The 17,868-nt window shown below is 46.1% G+C and overlaps 2 protein-coding genes across 4 annotated transcripts in view; both read right to left on the bottom strand.

The window, feature by feature from the left end:
- Positions 1–12,878, bottom strand: part of taf3 (TAF3 RNA polymerase II, TATA box binding protein (TBP)-associated facto) — a 36,458-nt gene extending 23,580 nt beyond the window's left edge. The window contains exons 1-2 of the mRNA XM_027026829.3: positions 12,521–12,878; positions 11,207–11,467 (exon numbers count right to left, since the gene is read on the bottom strand). Coding sequence (XP_026882630.2) covers positions 11,207–11,467; positions 12,521–12,686 — 427 coding nt within the window. The 5' untranslated portion in view covers positions 12,687–12,878. The remainder of the gene's footprint in view (positions 1–11,206; positions 11,468–12,520) is intronic.
- Positions 12,879–13,825: 947 nt separating this feature from the next.
- Positions 13,826–17,862, bottom strand: atp5f1c (ATP synthase F1 subunit gamma). 3 transcript variants are annotated; one of them, XM_027026817.3, is made up of 9 exons: positions 17,748–17,862; positions 17,212–17,246; positions 16,871–17,002; positions 16,538–16,742; positions 16,248–16,391; positions 16,076–16,140; positions 15,743–15,898; positions 15,320–15,469; positions 13,826–13,955 (listed from the first exon to the last, which is right to left on the bottom strand). In XM_027026817.3, exons 1-8 carry the CDS (start codon positions 17,792–17,794, stop codon positions 15,369–15,371), a joined length of 885 nt encoding a protein of 294 aa, XP_026882618.2. In that variant the 5' UTR covers positions 17,795–17,862; the 3' UTR covers positions 13,826–13,955; positions 15,320–15,368. The 3 variants fall into 3 exon arrangements, with proteins under 3 accessions (XP_026882618.2, XP_026882617.2, XP_026882619.1); XM_027026816.3 differs by having other exon boundaries at positions 15,373–15,469; XM_027026818.3 differs by lacking the exon at positions 17,748–17,862 and adding an exon at positions 17,608–17,631 and having other exon boundaries at positions 15,373–15,469.
- Positions 17,863–17,868: the final 6 nt, after the last annotated feature.

The raw sequence follows: 17,868 nt of genomic DNA, 5'->3' as shown, positions 1-17,868 counted from the left end.
TGAACACTACAAGGGTCACTAGCAGAGGAGCGCTCTTTTTCTGCATGCTGGTAGAAAAGACGACATGTCCATCACCCACACGGTCCAAAACCCCTTCAATTAATCCCCCCCCCCCACCCAAGTCTCTCCCCGACACAGTCCTCTCTCTGCCACTATCAGTGCATTAATCTCAGCTGCGTTTCCTTGCCTCTCCTGGTGCCATGAGGGCAAAACCGCAGGATGGGGAAGGAAAAAAAAAAAAAATGTTTGTATTCAGTGGGCAAACCATCTCTCTCTCTCTCTCTCCCTCCATCCCCCCTCCCTCCACTTATCACACTTCTTCCCCCTCCGTCCATCTGCCCTCGCTCTATGACTTTTCAATTCGGTTAGTGTTCCTCTATATTCCAAAAAGAATTCCCACTGCCAGGCATGTCCGTAGGACGGAATGAATTTGAAAACAGTCCCCCGAGAAGGCGCTCCGTGTGTGTGGTGATACAGAGGCCCCACAAACGCAGATGCCAGGGCACACGCAGTCTCACAGTGTCGTAGCCGTGACCTGCCTGGAGCCGGCGAGGCCGGACCCCGCACACAGAGCAGCTACACCTACCCTTCTCAGCACGCATGCACACATCTAGTGTGTGTGAGTTAACGTGTGTGTGTGTGTGTGTGTGTGTGTGTGTGTTAGGTTCCACACAATCCCCCATGCCGAAACAGCTTTTATTTCACCCACACGGAAACAGACAGCAGCATTTTTCAGTCCAGTATCTGATGCGGGACGCTTCAGTAACCGTCTAGAGTGAAGCAGTAGAAATGCCCTGCTTCATTCCTTATGCAGATAACAGTGTGTGTGTGTGTGTGTGTGTGCGCGTCACGTGTGTGCATACGTTTGCGCAGTCATGTGTGCCCTCATGTCAGCAGGCAAACCGCCGTCGCCACAGCGCTGCGGAGCCGATAGGCGCTATCTTTGCGCTGTTCGCTCCTCTGGCGGACGAGGACACTTGCCGCTCCGCTCGGCTGCCCCGGCCGCACTGACCCTCCACCCGTGTTGCCTGCGTGGCAGGGTAATTACGTCCCGCCACACTCCATCGCTGTCCTGAATGGCAGTGCGGGGGGGGGGGGGGGGGGGGTTGGCATGCGGACGCCAAACGCCATCCCGGCCACCGCGGCCACTTTGGCGCGGGGACAGCCACGGCAGGCGTGCGCCCGGGTGATGGGAAGGGCACGCAGCCAGTGTGCTGGGGAGTCACCGTGGGTACTGAAATAAGAACAGAATCGGGAAAAAAAAAAAAAAAAAACGCTGCACCTGCCAGACACACGCCTAGAAAACAGGAGGCAGGTGGACAACACTCCCGAGGCATCATGGGAAACATGTCCATCAGCAGGTTGCATAGGACACTCTATATACATACACAGACACACACACACACAGACACTTGTGGTTATAGTGAAAAATAAGGGTGTATCTGTGTATCGGTAAAAATGTCTGTACATCCATAATGCCAAAATAGACTGAAAATAAAACTATGACTCACTCATATACAGGTTGGATATTTAGTCAAGTTTAGTCTGGGAAGGCTACTGTCAAACTCAAATCACATTTACTAGTAGATTACACAAATGTCATTATTTTTAAATAAAGCTTTCACAGGACATTAACAGGGATGTGTCTGATCTATAATTATTATTTTTTATTAATACCCTTTGTATTTTCTTTTACTTTCTTCTGGTCATGCGAACCATGGACAAAGCAGATGTACTGCAACAAACAGTCCTGACATTGCCTGAATATCTAAACAGTTTTATAAAAATGAAAAAAATGTATCACTTCTAAAACATTGTCCGACTACAAACAGTCCCGAGTGCTCATGCCAATGACCTATGTCCTCGGACGTCTCTGACCAATCGCACAAGCGATTGGCCATGGAGAGAACTGCGAACTAGAACCGAACCGCCATGTCATTAGGGTCCTTATGTAATATCACATCCACACCAGCTCTGATGGTCTTTACAGTGCCAACATTATGAAAGTAACATGCAAACCCCCCCCCCCCCCATCTCCCATCCCTCGTCTCCTGTCCCCAACCTGAAGAATGTTTTCATGAAATAAGCTACTTCATCATATAACATTTTAATAAATTATAGTCCCTCTTATAAACAAAACAAAAACTAAAAAAACCTGCTGCCCCATCTCAAATCTGGTACTGAAAGGAAATGACTCATCTTCACTAATGAATTAATACGGAAAAATGCCTGGCCACACCAAATGTGCTCGTCCCAATAGTCATGTACTTCAGTTTGGGTGTTTTCCCGCTCCCCATCGTTTTCTGGAGCATGCGGCAAGTCGCACTTACTGGTGACAGCCAACGAATGTAACTGCTGTCCAAACGTTTCAACTGCAACTGCACAATATACCCATCTGTACGGCAACACTGGCCTTTGCAATACAGAGAACACTGCAGGCCCCAATATGCAAATGAGCCCTCATACGAATCACAAGCACGCGCGCATCCTGACCCGCGTCTGACGTTCCAGATGACTGTGGTGTTGGCGTTTTAACAGATCCAAACAGATCCGAACGTTTCGATGTTGGTGACGAAATAATGCCCGGCTAGTCTTAACATCGTCACACCAAGGGTCCAGCAGGGAGTATTAATAAACCACACAGCGCATCCCCAATATGAAGCTATATTAATCACGACCATTAAATCCTTTATTTAAGCCAAATTAGACACTGGCTGAAAATCAGCTGATTTAGGTCTAACTAGAGATTCCGACTGGAGGTCCGGACTTCGCAACGGAGTAACAAATGGATTGGGACGGTTTCTCATCTTGTAAACAAAACAAACTCAATCAGACGGAGGCTTTCCTTTGCTCAGCTTCCCTCCACTAAAGCAACAGTATGTGTGCACCTTTCCCGCGGTTCATTGCCGCTCTGCGACTCGCGCTGTTCTGAACGCTGCTCCGAACGTTATGTTCACTCACCTCGTGTTTCCTGTGGTAAGCATTAAGTGCTTAGCCAGTCTCCTTCTCTGCTAGCACAATAAACACATACTAATTCCTTGGCACCGCTTAATGCTTCACAGAGACTGTGTGTGTGTGGGGGGGGGGGGGGGGGTCGCGTTCGTTCATATGAGGGCAGCCAATTGTGACAGCCTGTTCTTTTGACGTGTCCTGGTGGTGTTTAAGAGCACTTGTTCATATACACCGGAGCACTGAGAGGTGAGCTGTTAACAGCGCGGGCATGTTTGGGGTAAGAAGGTAAAGGCTTTCAGAAGAAAAACGCATGGCAAGAAAGCAGCACCAAAGGAAGTGTGCTTCATTACACAACTATGTCATTATCACACCCACACCCACACACCCACCCACCCACCCCAGTTTGTCCCAGAGAGTATGCTGTTATAGCCTTGATTAACTCAGACCCACCCTAAGACCAGGAGCCAGGGGTAGAGCGGGGCAGTTAAGCCCAGAGGCGAGTCTCTCTCCCCCCCCCTCCCGCCACATTCCTACCCCTCCTATCCACCAGACGGAGCAGGCCAAAAGCGCCCTGCTTGAGTCACATTAACAGCAGCCTCCATACCTCGTCCGTTTCTCTTCCTCTAACTCTTTTACACACATACACGCCTTTAATAAGTCACGAAAGCGCACACTCAAAACAAACAAACCCGCTCACCCTTGTACCCACCAGCCGCCTCCCACACCCTCTCAACTTAAAAGCGAGTGTTGGTCTGCCAGGCGACTGCTCTCTCTCTGGAAGTGTTGCTGACATACTTGCCACCCCAGCACATGGCCCAAGCAAGTCCGTTCCCCACCGGAAAGGCCCCAGGTCACTCACACACCGCGCCGTGCTTACAGGAAGCGGCCCTGTCCAGCCTGCAGGGCCTGACCACGACACCCAGTGTGTGCTCAATGCGTGCATCCATACAGAGTATCCAAGCCTATGTTTACGTCCTGCTTCTGAGCGGCTGTGTGTATGTGAACAGTGTGTGAAGGATTTGATCACAGCATAAGTGTGATAAGTTTCTTTCTGGAAGTGTCATAAGTGTAAGGACCAGAGCTCGTGTAATAAAGTTTCATATCATATTAGATTCTGCTTTAAAGAATAAAATGTGTTTGGCCTAGACAAACAAAAACAGACACACAAAAGGAAATCGGTATATAACAGCAAAACATGCCACGCATTCATGATGCCAGTCTAACAGCCACGAGTATTTTATATACCAAGACAAAACTGCCTTACAAAACTAGGCACAACCAAACTACCATACATACAACCAGTCACACAACCTCCACATCACCACAGACAAGGACGAGAAAAGGCTGGACGGAATGAAGTACTATGTTTGACAGAGAGACTTCCAAATTAGCTAGTGCAACAGTGCCATCTGCAGGCAGCACAGGTACTGCAAGGGGCCACAAAAGTTACACTGCCCTCTGAAAGAAAAAAAAAAAACAACTTCAATGTATTTCGATTTTGAATAATAAATTAAACATACAACGAAAAGACAAAGATTTGATGTGAATTCGAACTTTTTTTTTCCTTGAGGTGTTTGTTTTTGAGGAGGAAAAACTGAATTTCAAAATAATCCACACAACTACAGAGGAGAAAAAAAAGGAATGATCTGCTTTAAAAAAAATGTTTTTTTTAAATAAATAGATAAATAAAAAAACTCTCTGTCTCAGGGTGAGAAAAGCAAAACAGCAGGAGGTGCGTTAACGTCTTAAAAGCCCTATGAGGCAAATCCCACATCACAGGTGCGAATTAACGTTCCCTCCCCACAGGCTGAAGATGGCAGGGGAGACACATTCCTTACCATGGAAGGGAAGCGTGGCGTATGTCGCCTAGCCTTTGACCCCGCCTACCTCGACGCAGCGGGGAGACGGGGGGGAAAACCGGGGCGCAGGGGTGGCGAACCTCCGACAGCATGAAACCATGGGGCCGGGGACGAACCGCTGAGGACAGAGGAGGGAGAGACTGGCGGGAAAACCGAAGGGCTGCGTCACAGATGGCGCATGCAGCAAGAAGTAGAATGTGTGAGGGCTGCGTGAGGGAAGTTATTTGTGTATTTTAAGTAGCTGTTAGAGCAGGATGATACAAGTTTAGAGTCCGGACTGCTGTTTCTCCGGTTCTGAAGCACAGTAAAGGGACTGGGGATGGAGAAGAGAGAGAGAGAGAGAGAGAGAGAGAGAGAGAGAGGAGACACTGAGCTGTGAGAAGTAGCGAGTACACACTCCATACAACAGTGATGCAGCATGGCCGAAAAAGAGAGACAAGCACGATGGAGTCAAAGGAAAGGACTGGCTGAGAATACAGGATGGAGAGAAACCAGTCTAAAAGAAGACATTTCAGCCAGAGACACACACACAGACACACACGTTTTGAGTTAGCGTCGTGGACTTAGCAGGGCGGTGCACTCGGGTCACCTGACCCCTCCACAGCGGGTTCCTCTCCGACTCTGCACCACATGCACACAGCCATGTGCGCGTGTACGAGAAGCCGGGCTAAAAGAAGTCGTTTCTGCACCCCCCCCCCGCCCCCCAACACACATACACACACACGCGCACGCATGCTTTTATACAATACCTGGCCCAGTACAGCAGGGAGTCATCCCTAACCTGTCAATCATAATGTGCCAAAGAGCCAACCCCTTCTCTCTCTCTCTCTCTCACACACACACACACACACACACACGTATACACACAGGGGCAGCAGTGAGCGGAAGGTAAATGGTTGTGACAGGGGGCATTAGGGTTGGACTGAGCCATCTATCATACAGCCAGGACAGAGTAACATAAGAACTGAGGCTTCATCCTTACACACACACACACACACACACACACACACACACACACACACATACATACATATATATATATATATAATAAAAAACAAATAATAATGACCTCCAGTAATCACTTAAAACACTTGCACCAGTGTCTACAAAGCACTTACAATAATGTTAGAATTGTTTGGATGTTCAGTAATAAACACAGTGACTAATCTACGTTTACTGGCTTCCATGTGCACTGCAATGAAGCCTCTTTAAAAACAAAGACACAGACTGCAATAATGCACAGCTGGTCTCACATACATAAATTCGTGAAATAAAACAGGAGTCCATAAACATCTTAAGTTTGTTGGTGTGACGAAGCAGTCTCATTTGTGATCTGTCACCCTCTCCCTCCCTCCTCTGAAGCCAGAGCTTTGCAGATTTATTTGATAGTCTTTTCATTTGTGCTTTGATTTGATCTGGATGAGCAAAGTGGAGCGTTTAGGAGGAAGTACTGTATTTTACAGGACCGAGCGAACACTTAAAGAGACAAATGGATGCAACTGACAAACCTCCATCGGTGTAAGAGAGATGGGCAGGAGAAAGAGCGAAAAGGAGTGAGAGAGAGAGAGAGAGAGAGAGAGAGAGAGAGAGAGAGAGAGATCCGCACTTCTCCATCGATCCCTATCCTTTCTCCCCTCATCTTATCTGGGGAGCTGGGCAAGTTTAAACGATTCTGACCTTGTCCGACATAAATAGTCAGAAAAGTACAAAGTGCAGATAGCCTGTTCTCTCTCTCTCTCTCTCTCTCTCTCTCCCTCTCTCTCTCTCCCTCTCTCCTTCTCTCTCCCTCTCTGGGAAAAAAGGGGGAAAGGAAGGGAAATACATTGAGATAAAAGGGGAGGGCGGGGGGTGTTGAGATAATACTGGAGTTACTACATCAGCCACAGTGTCACAGTGACTAGCCTGGGAAAAACGTGGAGAGAGAGAGAGAGAGAGAGAGAGAGAGTGTGTGTGTGTGTGTGTGTGAGAGAGAGATAGAGAACTGAGCATTATCCCTAAAAGATGAAACTGTTCTCCTGCGTGCTGACTCTCCTGGCTAAGGGAGCAGGGCCATGCTGATGGCACGGGGCCCTGAGCTTATTCTCCATCTAAAGATGTCACCGCGGCGCTGCAGAAAGGAGAACAGAAGGGGCCCGTTAATATTCATCCCTTTTCTCTTGTCGGAGGGTAACGGCTGCACCTGACATCGTCGACTGAGTCGCGGGGACGGCGCAAATCTCTTCACGCATTGTCAGCTGTTCCTCTAATCATTTTACGCTCTTGTGAGGCTTTGAAAGGGCCTGATAACGAAGCCGCTCAAATAGAGACCTTACCCGGCTCCCAACTTAACACACACACACACACACACACACACACACACACACACAGCAACACTCGGAAGTAAAGAATTGGTGCCATCGCACAGAGCGATTGCATTAATGACTTAGAATTGTGATGTGATGTTTCTTTGGGTGTGACAGGGCAATGTATCTCTCTCTCTCACAAACACACCCCGACACACACACGGACACGCAATGCTTAAGGCGGATATGTCTGTCACACGTTGACTACTGGAGTATTACACAACTCCAGGCCCCCACGGTCTCCCCTCTTCAAAGCAATTTGAGCCATAAATCCAAAGGCCCAGCGAGCCAAGACAGAGCCGCACTCGGGCATCCTCTGGCTCTGCCTGGGAAGGAGGCAGGCGGCAACGCGGCGAGGGCCAGGGCGTGACGCGGCAGCCGGCGGCGGAGAGGGGCCCTCTAGCCGCGTGGGACGGCACCTTATCGGCTGCGGCGATCGCTAGTAATTTCAGTGTACAGATGCAATCACCCACCCGCTCCGTCTGCCATGCCCGCTTCCCTCAGGACCGCACAACAATATGCCCCTGCACAATAGGGCCCGGACATGGCGCCCTGCCTCTCTCTCGGACCCAGGAACAGTTTGTGAAATGCTGGCCCACCACTCTTCAGCAGCCATTGTGATCTGGGGCCAGTTTCTGAGCAGCCGTAGTCATGGCACAGTATATGCAGTGAATACTGCTTTAGAGCCCCAGTTAAGGTTGCGCTGCAACTGAAACAGCAGGGCATGCAACAATCCAGAAGTTTGGCCCATGTCAGGGGACAGCGTAGCCTGGTCCAGTCCACACACCTCCCGAGATGGCCCACGTTTTAGCTCTCCCCCAGCACCACACACACACACACACACACACACCTCTGAACTGAACACTAAAGATCACTGAATACCTGACACTTGGGAAGAAAATGGACCCCCAGGGGCTCCTTAAGGACTACACTGCACAATACTGGGGTACTATCTGCATGGTTGCTACTAAGAACACTGTTGTTTCTCTAAACATCTCCTTTAGTGGGTCAAGAAGGTCAAGTACATCCAATGTAGCTTCCTCACACAGATCATTATACTGGCCCCACACAATGCGCCGTTTTCCCCTCGTACCTTCTGCGGGAACTAAAGCACACGCTATTTGCCAATTGTTTGTTGCTACTAGCAAAAAAATAAAGAATCCAAATAAAAGACCTGGCAGCACACAGGGTGACGCACTGCGGTTCACTGTAAAACACAATATTTGTTACCCAAAGTTACAGTAAAGGGCCACAAGGAGGCGCAAGGCACGTCACTGTACTCTTGAATCAGCTAATGAAAGAAAGCAGCTTCCACATCCATGTTAGCTTGACTTTAAAAACTTTAAGAGTAATGGTTTGGTGTTTTTGAACATGATTTCAATATTCCATGAGTTGGGAAAATACACAAATAAAACATTCAGCAGCATTTCTACTTAAACTTATAAGTTATAGCTTATTAAAAGCACACGTTAAGCATGTTTTCTGTGTTGTGAGTTCTCCTTTCAGTATTATGTGAGAAAACAGAAATACACATTTCTCAGAAAACATCATCAGTTTAGGACATTCTAGCTGGGGAAAATAGGAATTGTGTGCCTTTTGTTGAGATTACTGGTTGCCTTCAACACTAAAATATTAGATAATTTGGATTTAAATATAAAATTATGAAAACTTCTTAAAATCAGTGGAGCCAAGACTGAGAGCCCTGCAACTGTAGCACGGGAGAGGGCGTAATAGAATGCAGTATATTTATGGTTAAACAGTGCCAACCTGTGGCTACATTCAGAACCGCAGAGATTTCAAACTGATGCTCAGGCCTTTAAGCTCTCTTGTTTCAGAACACTTTAAATCACAGTGAGTTTATGCTGTTAGTACAAAGGAATAATAGTATCAGTGTAACAGCGTGGAAGTGGGCATCTAAGAGGTGTGTGTGGCAAAAGCTGTGTGAGTGCATGTGTGTGTCTGTGTAAGTCCATGTAATAAGGTACACAGCTGATCTATACAACAGTGGGTGGGAAAGAAGGAAATAGAGAAAGGGAGAGAAGGAGAGAGAGAAGGTGAGTGAGAAAGCGCGAGCGAACAAGTGAGAGAGAGAGAGCGAGAGAGAGAGAGAGAAAGAGAGAGACCTCTTTCTTTTGGCAAAGTGGCACCCAGCTGAGCACTGGCTCCAAGCCCAGTTAGGCCCCCTGCCCTGGCTGGAGTGTCTCCCTTTTACTTATACACACACACACACACACACACACGTACGTCTGTCCCTACTAGGCTGTCTGCCATGCAGGCCAAACCCCCAACCAGACCGACACATACAGAAACACACACACACAACCAACAGTCGGTCAGCTTCCTGGCTGACCTAAAACAACCCTGATCATGTCCGCCTCTCCACCACCCACTGGCAGCCTTCAGTGTGTGTGTGTGTGTGTGAGCATGAGTGAGAGAGAGAGAGCACGCGAGCGTGCGTGCGAGGTGCTGGACGCGAGGCTGGAAGCCAGACAGGGAGTGGCGGAGGGCAGCAGTAGGTGAGAAGGAGGGGGGAGGAAAGAGGTGGGGGGGGTGAGGGGAGGGGAGCAGGGCAGGGCAGCTTCCCATACGTGCCAACAGCACCCCTGACTGCTTCCGCTTTCTCATTCCTGTGGCTCAGACTGCCCTGCCTACGGAAACGCCCCCCCCATACACACATGCTTGCACGTACACACACGCATGAGGCACATACACAGACACACACGAACATGCAGACCCATTATTCTCTTCCACAACAAGGCTCACAAGTATTCATTCATCCGTCTGTCTTCCACACACACACTTGCTCCACTACACACACAGCAAAGGACATGTGGAAAATGCAGTGGGATCAAGTTGCATGTACAAATGTCCACCACAATTGCAGAGGACAGGAGGGATGGAGATTACAAATATTCAATAACTCCCATTCCCATACACAGCATATCATCACATAAGCTACATGTTTCTCGTATTTGTCCGAGTTGGAAGTAGTCAACATAAAGGATCACTGTATTGGCCAGCTATGAAACAAAGCTACAAGCAAAAACAAAATTATTGCAAAGATCATTAGAATGTATTAATTAACAGATTGATTAAGAATAATTATCACAGTAAGAATAGTATGATACAGCAGTGTAAAAAAAAAATCACTAATAATATGAATATGTTTAATCTGTTCTACAAAATATTTTATTAATTTAATTTAATGTGAAAATCAGTAAAGAAAGCTTGGAATCTGAATAATCTTCTTCAAATCTGAATAATGAAGACTCTAGTACTACCAATACCACTACTACTACTACTACTAATAATAATAATAATAAGAATAATAATAATAATAATAATTATTATTATTATTATTATTATTATTATTATTATTATTATATGAATAATAATATATTAATAATTATTATATTACTAATTAATATATGAATAATTATATTAACAATAATATTAACTTAAGCATTTGGTATTCAGATGCAAACTAAGATTAGGTTACCTTTCTAAATATGTTGTATTCTGTATTATATGTAATTGAGCAACTCTAGTGCTCACAATAGAGTACATAGAGTAGAACTACTCAAACAGCCTCATTACTCAGTTACTTGCAAGCAAGCACTTTAACTGGAATGAACCCAAAGTGAAGGGCCCTTCATCATTCAGAAGGAAAAATTCCAGCATCTGTCTGCAGCTGACAAGACACACTGTGCATATTCAGGATGATGAGAGAGATGTTTCACTGCTCGGTTTCTCTGTCCAGAACCACGCGCATGTTGGAAATAACTTTTTCGTGTGATGACAATAGTACGTGCTGTTATGCGTCAGCTGTAACTTTTTATGCTGTTTAACTTCAAAGTCTTTTGGGTCAAAATGAACTCAGAGTAAGCAATTATCGAGAAAGACAACAACCAAATTATCAAGCCTCAGTGGCTCTAGCCAGAACAGTAGCAGCAGCATAAAAACAAACACAGACTTCGTTCGGGGCCGGCACCTGGTGCCCCATGCGTCTGTGCCTTCAGCTGGTGCTGTTGCCTCCGAGGGGCCTGTACGTACCTTCTTGCAGCGAGACAAGGGGGGGTAAGTATTCTGGGATGTAGTCCCTCCTCTCGCCACGCAGGGCGTTGCGGGCGTCCGTGTCAAAGCCAGCGGCAGGAAACTGCAGCATGCTGCTCTTGCTGATGGGGAACTGTGGGATGGACTGGCAGAAGCCCACCGGCTCCAGGTTGTTGACGTAGTCCTCCAGCTCCGGCAGGCTGACCCCCATCAGCCCGAAGGCCTGGCCAATATCGCTCAGGCCCGGGTTGGTCCGGCCATCTGCCGAAGAAACAATTCGGCAAAAAAGCAAAGATAAAGTGGCATACTGTAGGTTGACATGTAGAGGAAAGGAAGGTGCAGTGTGTGAATGCTCCATGTGTCATGCATGGCAAAAGAAGGTTTAACTAAATACATTCTACCTTGTCACATCTCAAATGATTATTGACTTTGCAATAAAAACCAACATCAAACAAAAAAAACAAATCCATACATACACACACACACACATATATATATATATATAAAAACAATGTATGTATGTAATTACATATATATTATCCCTTGTACCTGACACTCACTGTCCTGTCTCCAAGTTGGTGGTGCTTCATCAAAATACAATAGTTTTAATTGGCATTGCTTCTCGGTTTCTTGACAATTCCAGCCATGAGAATTCGAGGCTAGGCTTAATTCGTTCTACCTCCTGTACAAAGGTAAGTAAAATCATAATGGAAATCTGTGACGGACTGGCTCCTTGGATGTGACAGCATGACAAGGCTTGCCCATCAACAAGGATGCTGCCCACATCTCTATGGCAACGGGCAGGCATCAATACCTTACACGGGAAAATTATCTTATTTCGTTACCTAATCTCGCTACGAATGAAAACATATGCAACATTTCGTCTTTTAAACGACTTTGTTGGAGTAATAACTCTGGGACCTGCTGTTTTAGCTAACTCACTACCGTAGATTAAAGACTACAGGATTTGCGCGCTAACTTTGTAGGCTAGCTAGTTAGCTACTTTAGTTAGCCAGCCTACATCACTAACAGCTTATTATAAAAGGTTTATTATAAAAATGTATATGTAGCTATTTCAACTATTTCCGATATATCCTAACTGACGTTTTTTCATGAACAATTCTCAGTCAGAACTACTGCCTTTGCCACCACACGCCCAGCAAACGTGAGCCAAAACGCGAGCTGCTTAGCTAGCCTAGCGCTAGCATGCTAAAGATGTAAACAGTGCGAGAGCAACTGCGGGTGAACGGAGGGGGGAAAAGCAGCACGATAAGAGCAAGACAGAGAGACTAACAGAGAGACGACGACACTCACAGAGCTCGGAGTAGCGGTGGCAGCCTCTCGCCAGCTGCTGGAGGTACCGCTCCAGCACGTCGGAGAGCAGGTCGCAGGCGGCCAGCTGCACCGCGTCCCAGCCCAGCGCCTGGCACATCTGAGCCACGGACACCCGCAGCAGCGAGCGGGCGTAGCTTTCGCACATCTCTCCGCCGAGAAACACGCCTTTCAAAACCAACCCCCGTCAGTTCCGTCTGCGGGCGCCGCCTGGCATCTCTTTGAAAGGTTCAGGTCCACAAAACGGCGTAGGTTGGTGTTGGTTTTTGTCGCATTTAGACGGATAAGAAGGTGGGCACTTCCACAGTAGGCGCCATTTTTACTTCCCAAACTGAGCACAATCGCCGAGCAATCGATTGGACATGCGCAGTAAAGCGTTTTTCGCTCGATTTTGTATACATTGTCTACCCAGCCTTGATTCTGTCTCAGGTGCTACGAAACTCCGCAGCATTTAAAAGTTAGCTTCGGGTTAAATAGTCATTATTTGTTATGTTGCTTTCGGTTACATGCTCATTTCTTGCGTCTAAAGGAATGCATTCCAAAGACATTGGACACGACTGCAACACGATGAGCCCCTTTTCATGCAAGAGTACGATCAAGCGCCCTACCACGCACGATCCGGTAGCAAATGACTAAATAATAAATAAGTCGCCATCTAACCAAATAAAAAACCAAAAAGCTTTCCCCTTCTGCAGTACTGCCAGGCAGGGCCTGTCCCCGAAACCCGTTTACCAACATCAGAATCCACACTTAGTGGAGTGCAGTCATACAGCACCGCAGGTCTGTAGGTGCCCCTGCATCTGACACGCTCATGATTGACTCTGCTGTTCAAGACGGATAACGAGGATACACCGGTTTTGACCTCCGTTTATTAAAATGAACGACGTGCGTACCATGAAGTCAACTGGGTCCAGCAGTGATCAGCCGAGGGTGACTATAATATAGGCTGGTGGGACTAACCCCGTTATTTTAGGTCAAGTCGTCAGAGGGGTCTGTTTAGATAACCTATGGCATCCAAGGGGATTAGTCATCCCAAAAGATTTCATCACCTTTAAAATCCCTGGATTATGTTTGATAAAACAAACTTTTAAATTTTGCAAGCACCCAATGTTCAACATTTTCTCCATTCCTAAATCCAGAACTAATCCATGGGCAGCTGTGGTAGCATTTTACAAACTCCTGTCTGAGCTTTAATTTATATTAAATCAATAAGGTTGGGCAACATATTTGCATTTCAATGTGAACGTCAAAGTTGCTGCTAACACAACATATGAAGAGCATTCAAAATGGATGGACAAATCAATGTAAGGTTTATTTATTCATCTTACAAACGGAGTACAACTATTCTTTAACTTGACACCAGAAGACTGAACAGGAAATCACAGCAACAATAACTGTCTGTATGGGTCCTCTTCATCTGCGAGAGAGAGAGAGAGAGAGAGAGAGAGAGAGAGAGAGAGAGAGAGAGAGATTTTACAAACAGATACTTTCAGATTCAGTAAATCTCTCAGGGTTGTTTTTTAAAGTGGATCTATTTATTAAACTGAAAGAGCAAACTTATGATGAACAGTACAAACAGTAAATACACTCATCAATGTACATATTCAGATTCCATTTAATTCTCAAACAGTCTATTGCAATAGAAAACAAACAGAAGTAAACGGATGATCTTATGCCACTGCTGCTTCCATGCCAACTCATTAGACTGTAAATATGACCACCAAGGCCAGATCGTTTCTCTGCATCAGCAACCATATTCGTCAGCTGAAGCAGATGCCCGGTAACCCAACATTACATTCATCTGTAGTACTAGTTCTGCCTCTAACAATCCCTGATGAGCATCTTAAAAATGCAGCTAGAGCTGGGATTGTAGGAGACTAGGGGTAGCACCTTGGGTTTGCTGTTTAAAATACAGAGTTCCAAAAGCTGAAACACACTGATGTGTTAAACCAAAGTTCATATGACTGAATGCACATCCATGAATTTGCTTTGCTCAACTGCCAACCATCACACTTTCATTTTCGATCGGAACCATGAACTTGCTGAAAAAAATAGTCAAAACACCTAAAGAAAACAAGTCTTACAAATAACAAATGATTTGTTTAATGTAGTCTGCTGTGTCTATAGCCTAATGCAAGCACAAGGGGAAAGTTCAAGTGCAAAGAATTTTAAGAGAGAAGTAAAAATGATTTCTCAGAAACACAAACTATATTAGGGGCAGGTTAGTCTATTCAGACACACCCACACTGCTACACTGTGTTACCTCTGACTTGCCTCAGTTCCTGTGAGAAGTGGATGTGCACAGGTTGTAAGAAGGTTAGTAAAGAAAAAGTGAAAATGAACAAAATTAATGAGATTAGTTAAGGCAAAATGTAACGGTTTCAATAATGGGCAACAAAGATTTAGAAAACAGGATTAACATAAAAGGTGCCAAATTAAAACAACCACCCAAAACAAATCGATGCACTGAAAATGAATCAGGTTGAAAAAAGGTAAAAATGGGAGGTTATTTGCCAAGATATTAAGTGCCATTAAACACGGAGGTCCGTATTGACAAAACGTCTCACGGTAAGAGGGCTGATAAAACTATCCAGCAGGGTGGTTAGACAAAGTGGGGGGGGGGGGGGGGGGGGGAGGAGGGAGAGAGAGAGAGGGAGAGAGAGAGAGAGAGAGAGAGAGAGAGAGAGAGAGAGAAAGAGAGAGGAGAGAGAGAGAGAGAGAGATGAGCAACAGAGACTGAAGGTGTGATGGGGACAGATGAGTGAGCACTGGAGCACATACAGACGGAGAGAGAGGGGTGAGTGCCTGCGGTCCGATGTGGAGCGTGCGCTTACAGTGCGGCAGCTCCCGAGATGATCTCTATGAGCTCCTTGGTGATGACTGCCTGGCGCGTGCGGTTGAAAGTCAGGGTCAGCTTGTCAATCATCTCAGCTGTAGTACAAGGAAACTTTTAATACAGTCGAAGATGACAACCAGAAATTAAACAGGCCAAAATGTCCAAGTTATTGCCACCTTCATGAATTTCAAATACTTTTAAACTATTTGCAGAGTAGCTGCACTTTAAAAAAACAAACAAACAAACAAAAAAACAAAAACAAAAGGGGGAGGGGGTTTAAAAATTTGAACAAGAAACAAGCTCGGCACTAATCTACCAGGTTGCCAAATGACAGCGCAGAGAGGAAGAGGACAAAGATGAAGACTCACAGGCGTTTTTGCTGGCGCTGTCCATAGCGGTCATCCTGGCACTCTGCTCGCTCGTGGTGGACTCCTTTAGGCTGTAGTAGATGATGTTGACCAGAGTGAACTCCTGATAGTTCCTCAGCACGTCCGCATCAATGTCATCATAGACGCCCATGTTCTCTGCATGGAAAAGATAGCCAATTAGTGGCCTCTCTCTGTTAGACACTTTTATAGCTATGCTTTTGTTAATAAGAGCAATACCCTGCCATGTTAACTTGAGACATAATGTACTCCAACAGGAAAATTAAGCAATTAAACTACGCAGCAGCAATTACTGAAAACAACACCCAACAGTACCTGAGTTTGCAACCGTCTCCATGGAAAACAGGGGCTTTTCGTCCGTTCTGTATGAAATGACGGACCTGCATGTCCGCAAACCAGGCAACATTTAAAAAAAGGGAAGTTTAAATGCCGCCATTTGAAGCATTCAGAATCTGACTCTAGATAAATGGCGTTGGGCGTCACATGCCTGAATCGGTTATAGATGACAGAGCCCTGGTCAAACTCATAGCCAGAATCCAGCAGCTCTGTGGCGATGATGGAAGCATCAGTGAACGTTGGGGGCTTCCGTCCCACCTCCTTACAGTTGATGAGAATGTGTTTTCCGTGGGTCCTGACGTTCGATACAGAGAATGGCGATTTACTGAAGAGACTGTCACCTGGGCATGCAATTTTGTTACCATCCTTTACAAATAAATGTTTCAAATTCGGTACCAGAGTCCCCCCGAAACTTTCCCTGACAGCACAGGGCGAACACACCTGTAGAGCAGGCCCCTGAGTTTGTCTCCCACATTAACCACCATGACCTCTTTGCCAGCGCCCGTGAGCTTAGCGATCTCATTCTTCATGGTTTTGGCCACACTGGAATGGATGGCCCCACAGAGCCCACGGTCAGACGACACACCAATAATCAGGTGCTTGTTCTTGTCCTCCGGAGCCTTGATGTCAGCCTTCTCATACAATGCTGAAGAACAGACACGAACAAAGACTCCTTAAAGCCACCCCGAGTCTCTTTATCCAAAGGTGTAGGCCAGGTGCAACTACTGCACATTATAACGAGGCTAAATTCTTATAGAGGAGCTGATAACTTACACAGAGCACCAGTTCCATAGACACGAGCAGGCTTCAAGGCCCTCTCGGCCCTTGAGTATTTGGCAGCGGCCACCATCTTCATAGACTTGGTGATCTTCTGGATATTCTTGACAGACTTCAGTCGAATGGTGACTAACGATCAAAACGATCAGTGACTTGTGGGAAGCAACGTCATGACTTACAGAAACGCACACCAACAGTGTAACGAATGCTGCATGCAGGCAATTACAGACTAAACAAATCAGATAATATTTTTAAGTGCAGACGTTCAGACAAAACATTTCACATATTTCACCCGACATCACAACTGTTACAGTATAAAAACCTTTAACGTTACTTACTGTCCTTCAGGGTAGCCATGGACCTGACCTGCCCACTGCAACAGGAACGGTTAATAGAAATGAGCACGTTAACACTCTAACGCCTTAATTGAAATGGAAAACTGAACCTTTATCTTAAATTGTGCTGTAAACATATAGTACACACTACACTTAATCCCGGCATATAATATTTGAATTAAACCCAGTAACCCATCGTTAGCTAGCGTTACCTTACTGACACAGCGAACTAGAATGCAACCAAAGCAAACAGGATAAACCAATAAAATTAGGTAACTTTACTTATGCATGTACACGAGCAAAATCCTAACGCAAATATTACATTATCGTTAACTAAATTAGACAGCTGAAGCTGCCAATATAAACGGTATCCCATCCTGGGAAGAGATCGTGGCCTACACAGCGGCGCGTCCTTGCAACCTCACACCCGGAACCCAGTCAATATCTAACGCTCCTTTCAACCGTTTTGTAACATCTCGTTGCAAATGTCCACTAATCGGCCAAGGGAGTCCTTTAAGATGTGACTTCTGAGATATTACCATGACGGGAGAAACACCGCCGCGCCAGCCCTAGCCAACATGTTCATCTACGATGAAGGTCAGAGTCGCTGAACTGCGCAAGCGCGTAGAGCGCGTAAAACCCGTGTTTGGTCTCGCGTTA

Source organism: Electrophorus electricus, chromosome 11 (genome assembly GCF_041902795.1).
Source record: "Electrophorus electricus isolate QZ-2024a chromosome 11, ASM4190279v1, whole genome shotgun sequence".
NCBI lineage: Eukaryota > Metazoa > Chordata > Actinopteri > Gymnotiformes > Gymnotidae > Electrophorus > Electrophorus electricus.
The sequence above is the reverse complement of the archived record's forward strand: the minus strand, read 5'-3'. Positions and strand labels throughout refer to the sequence as shown.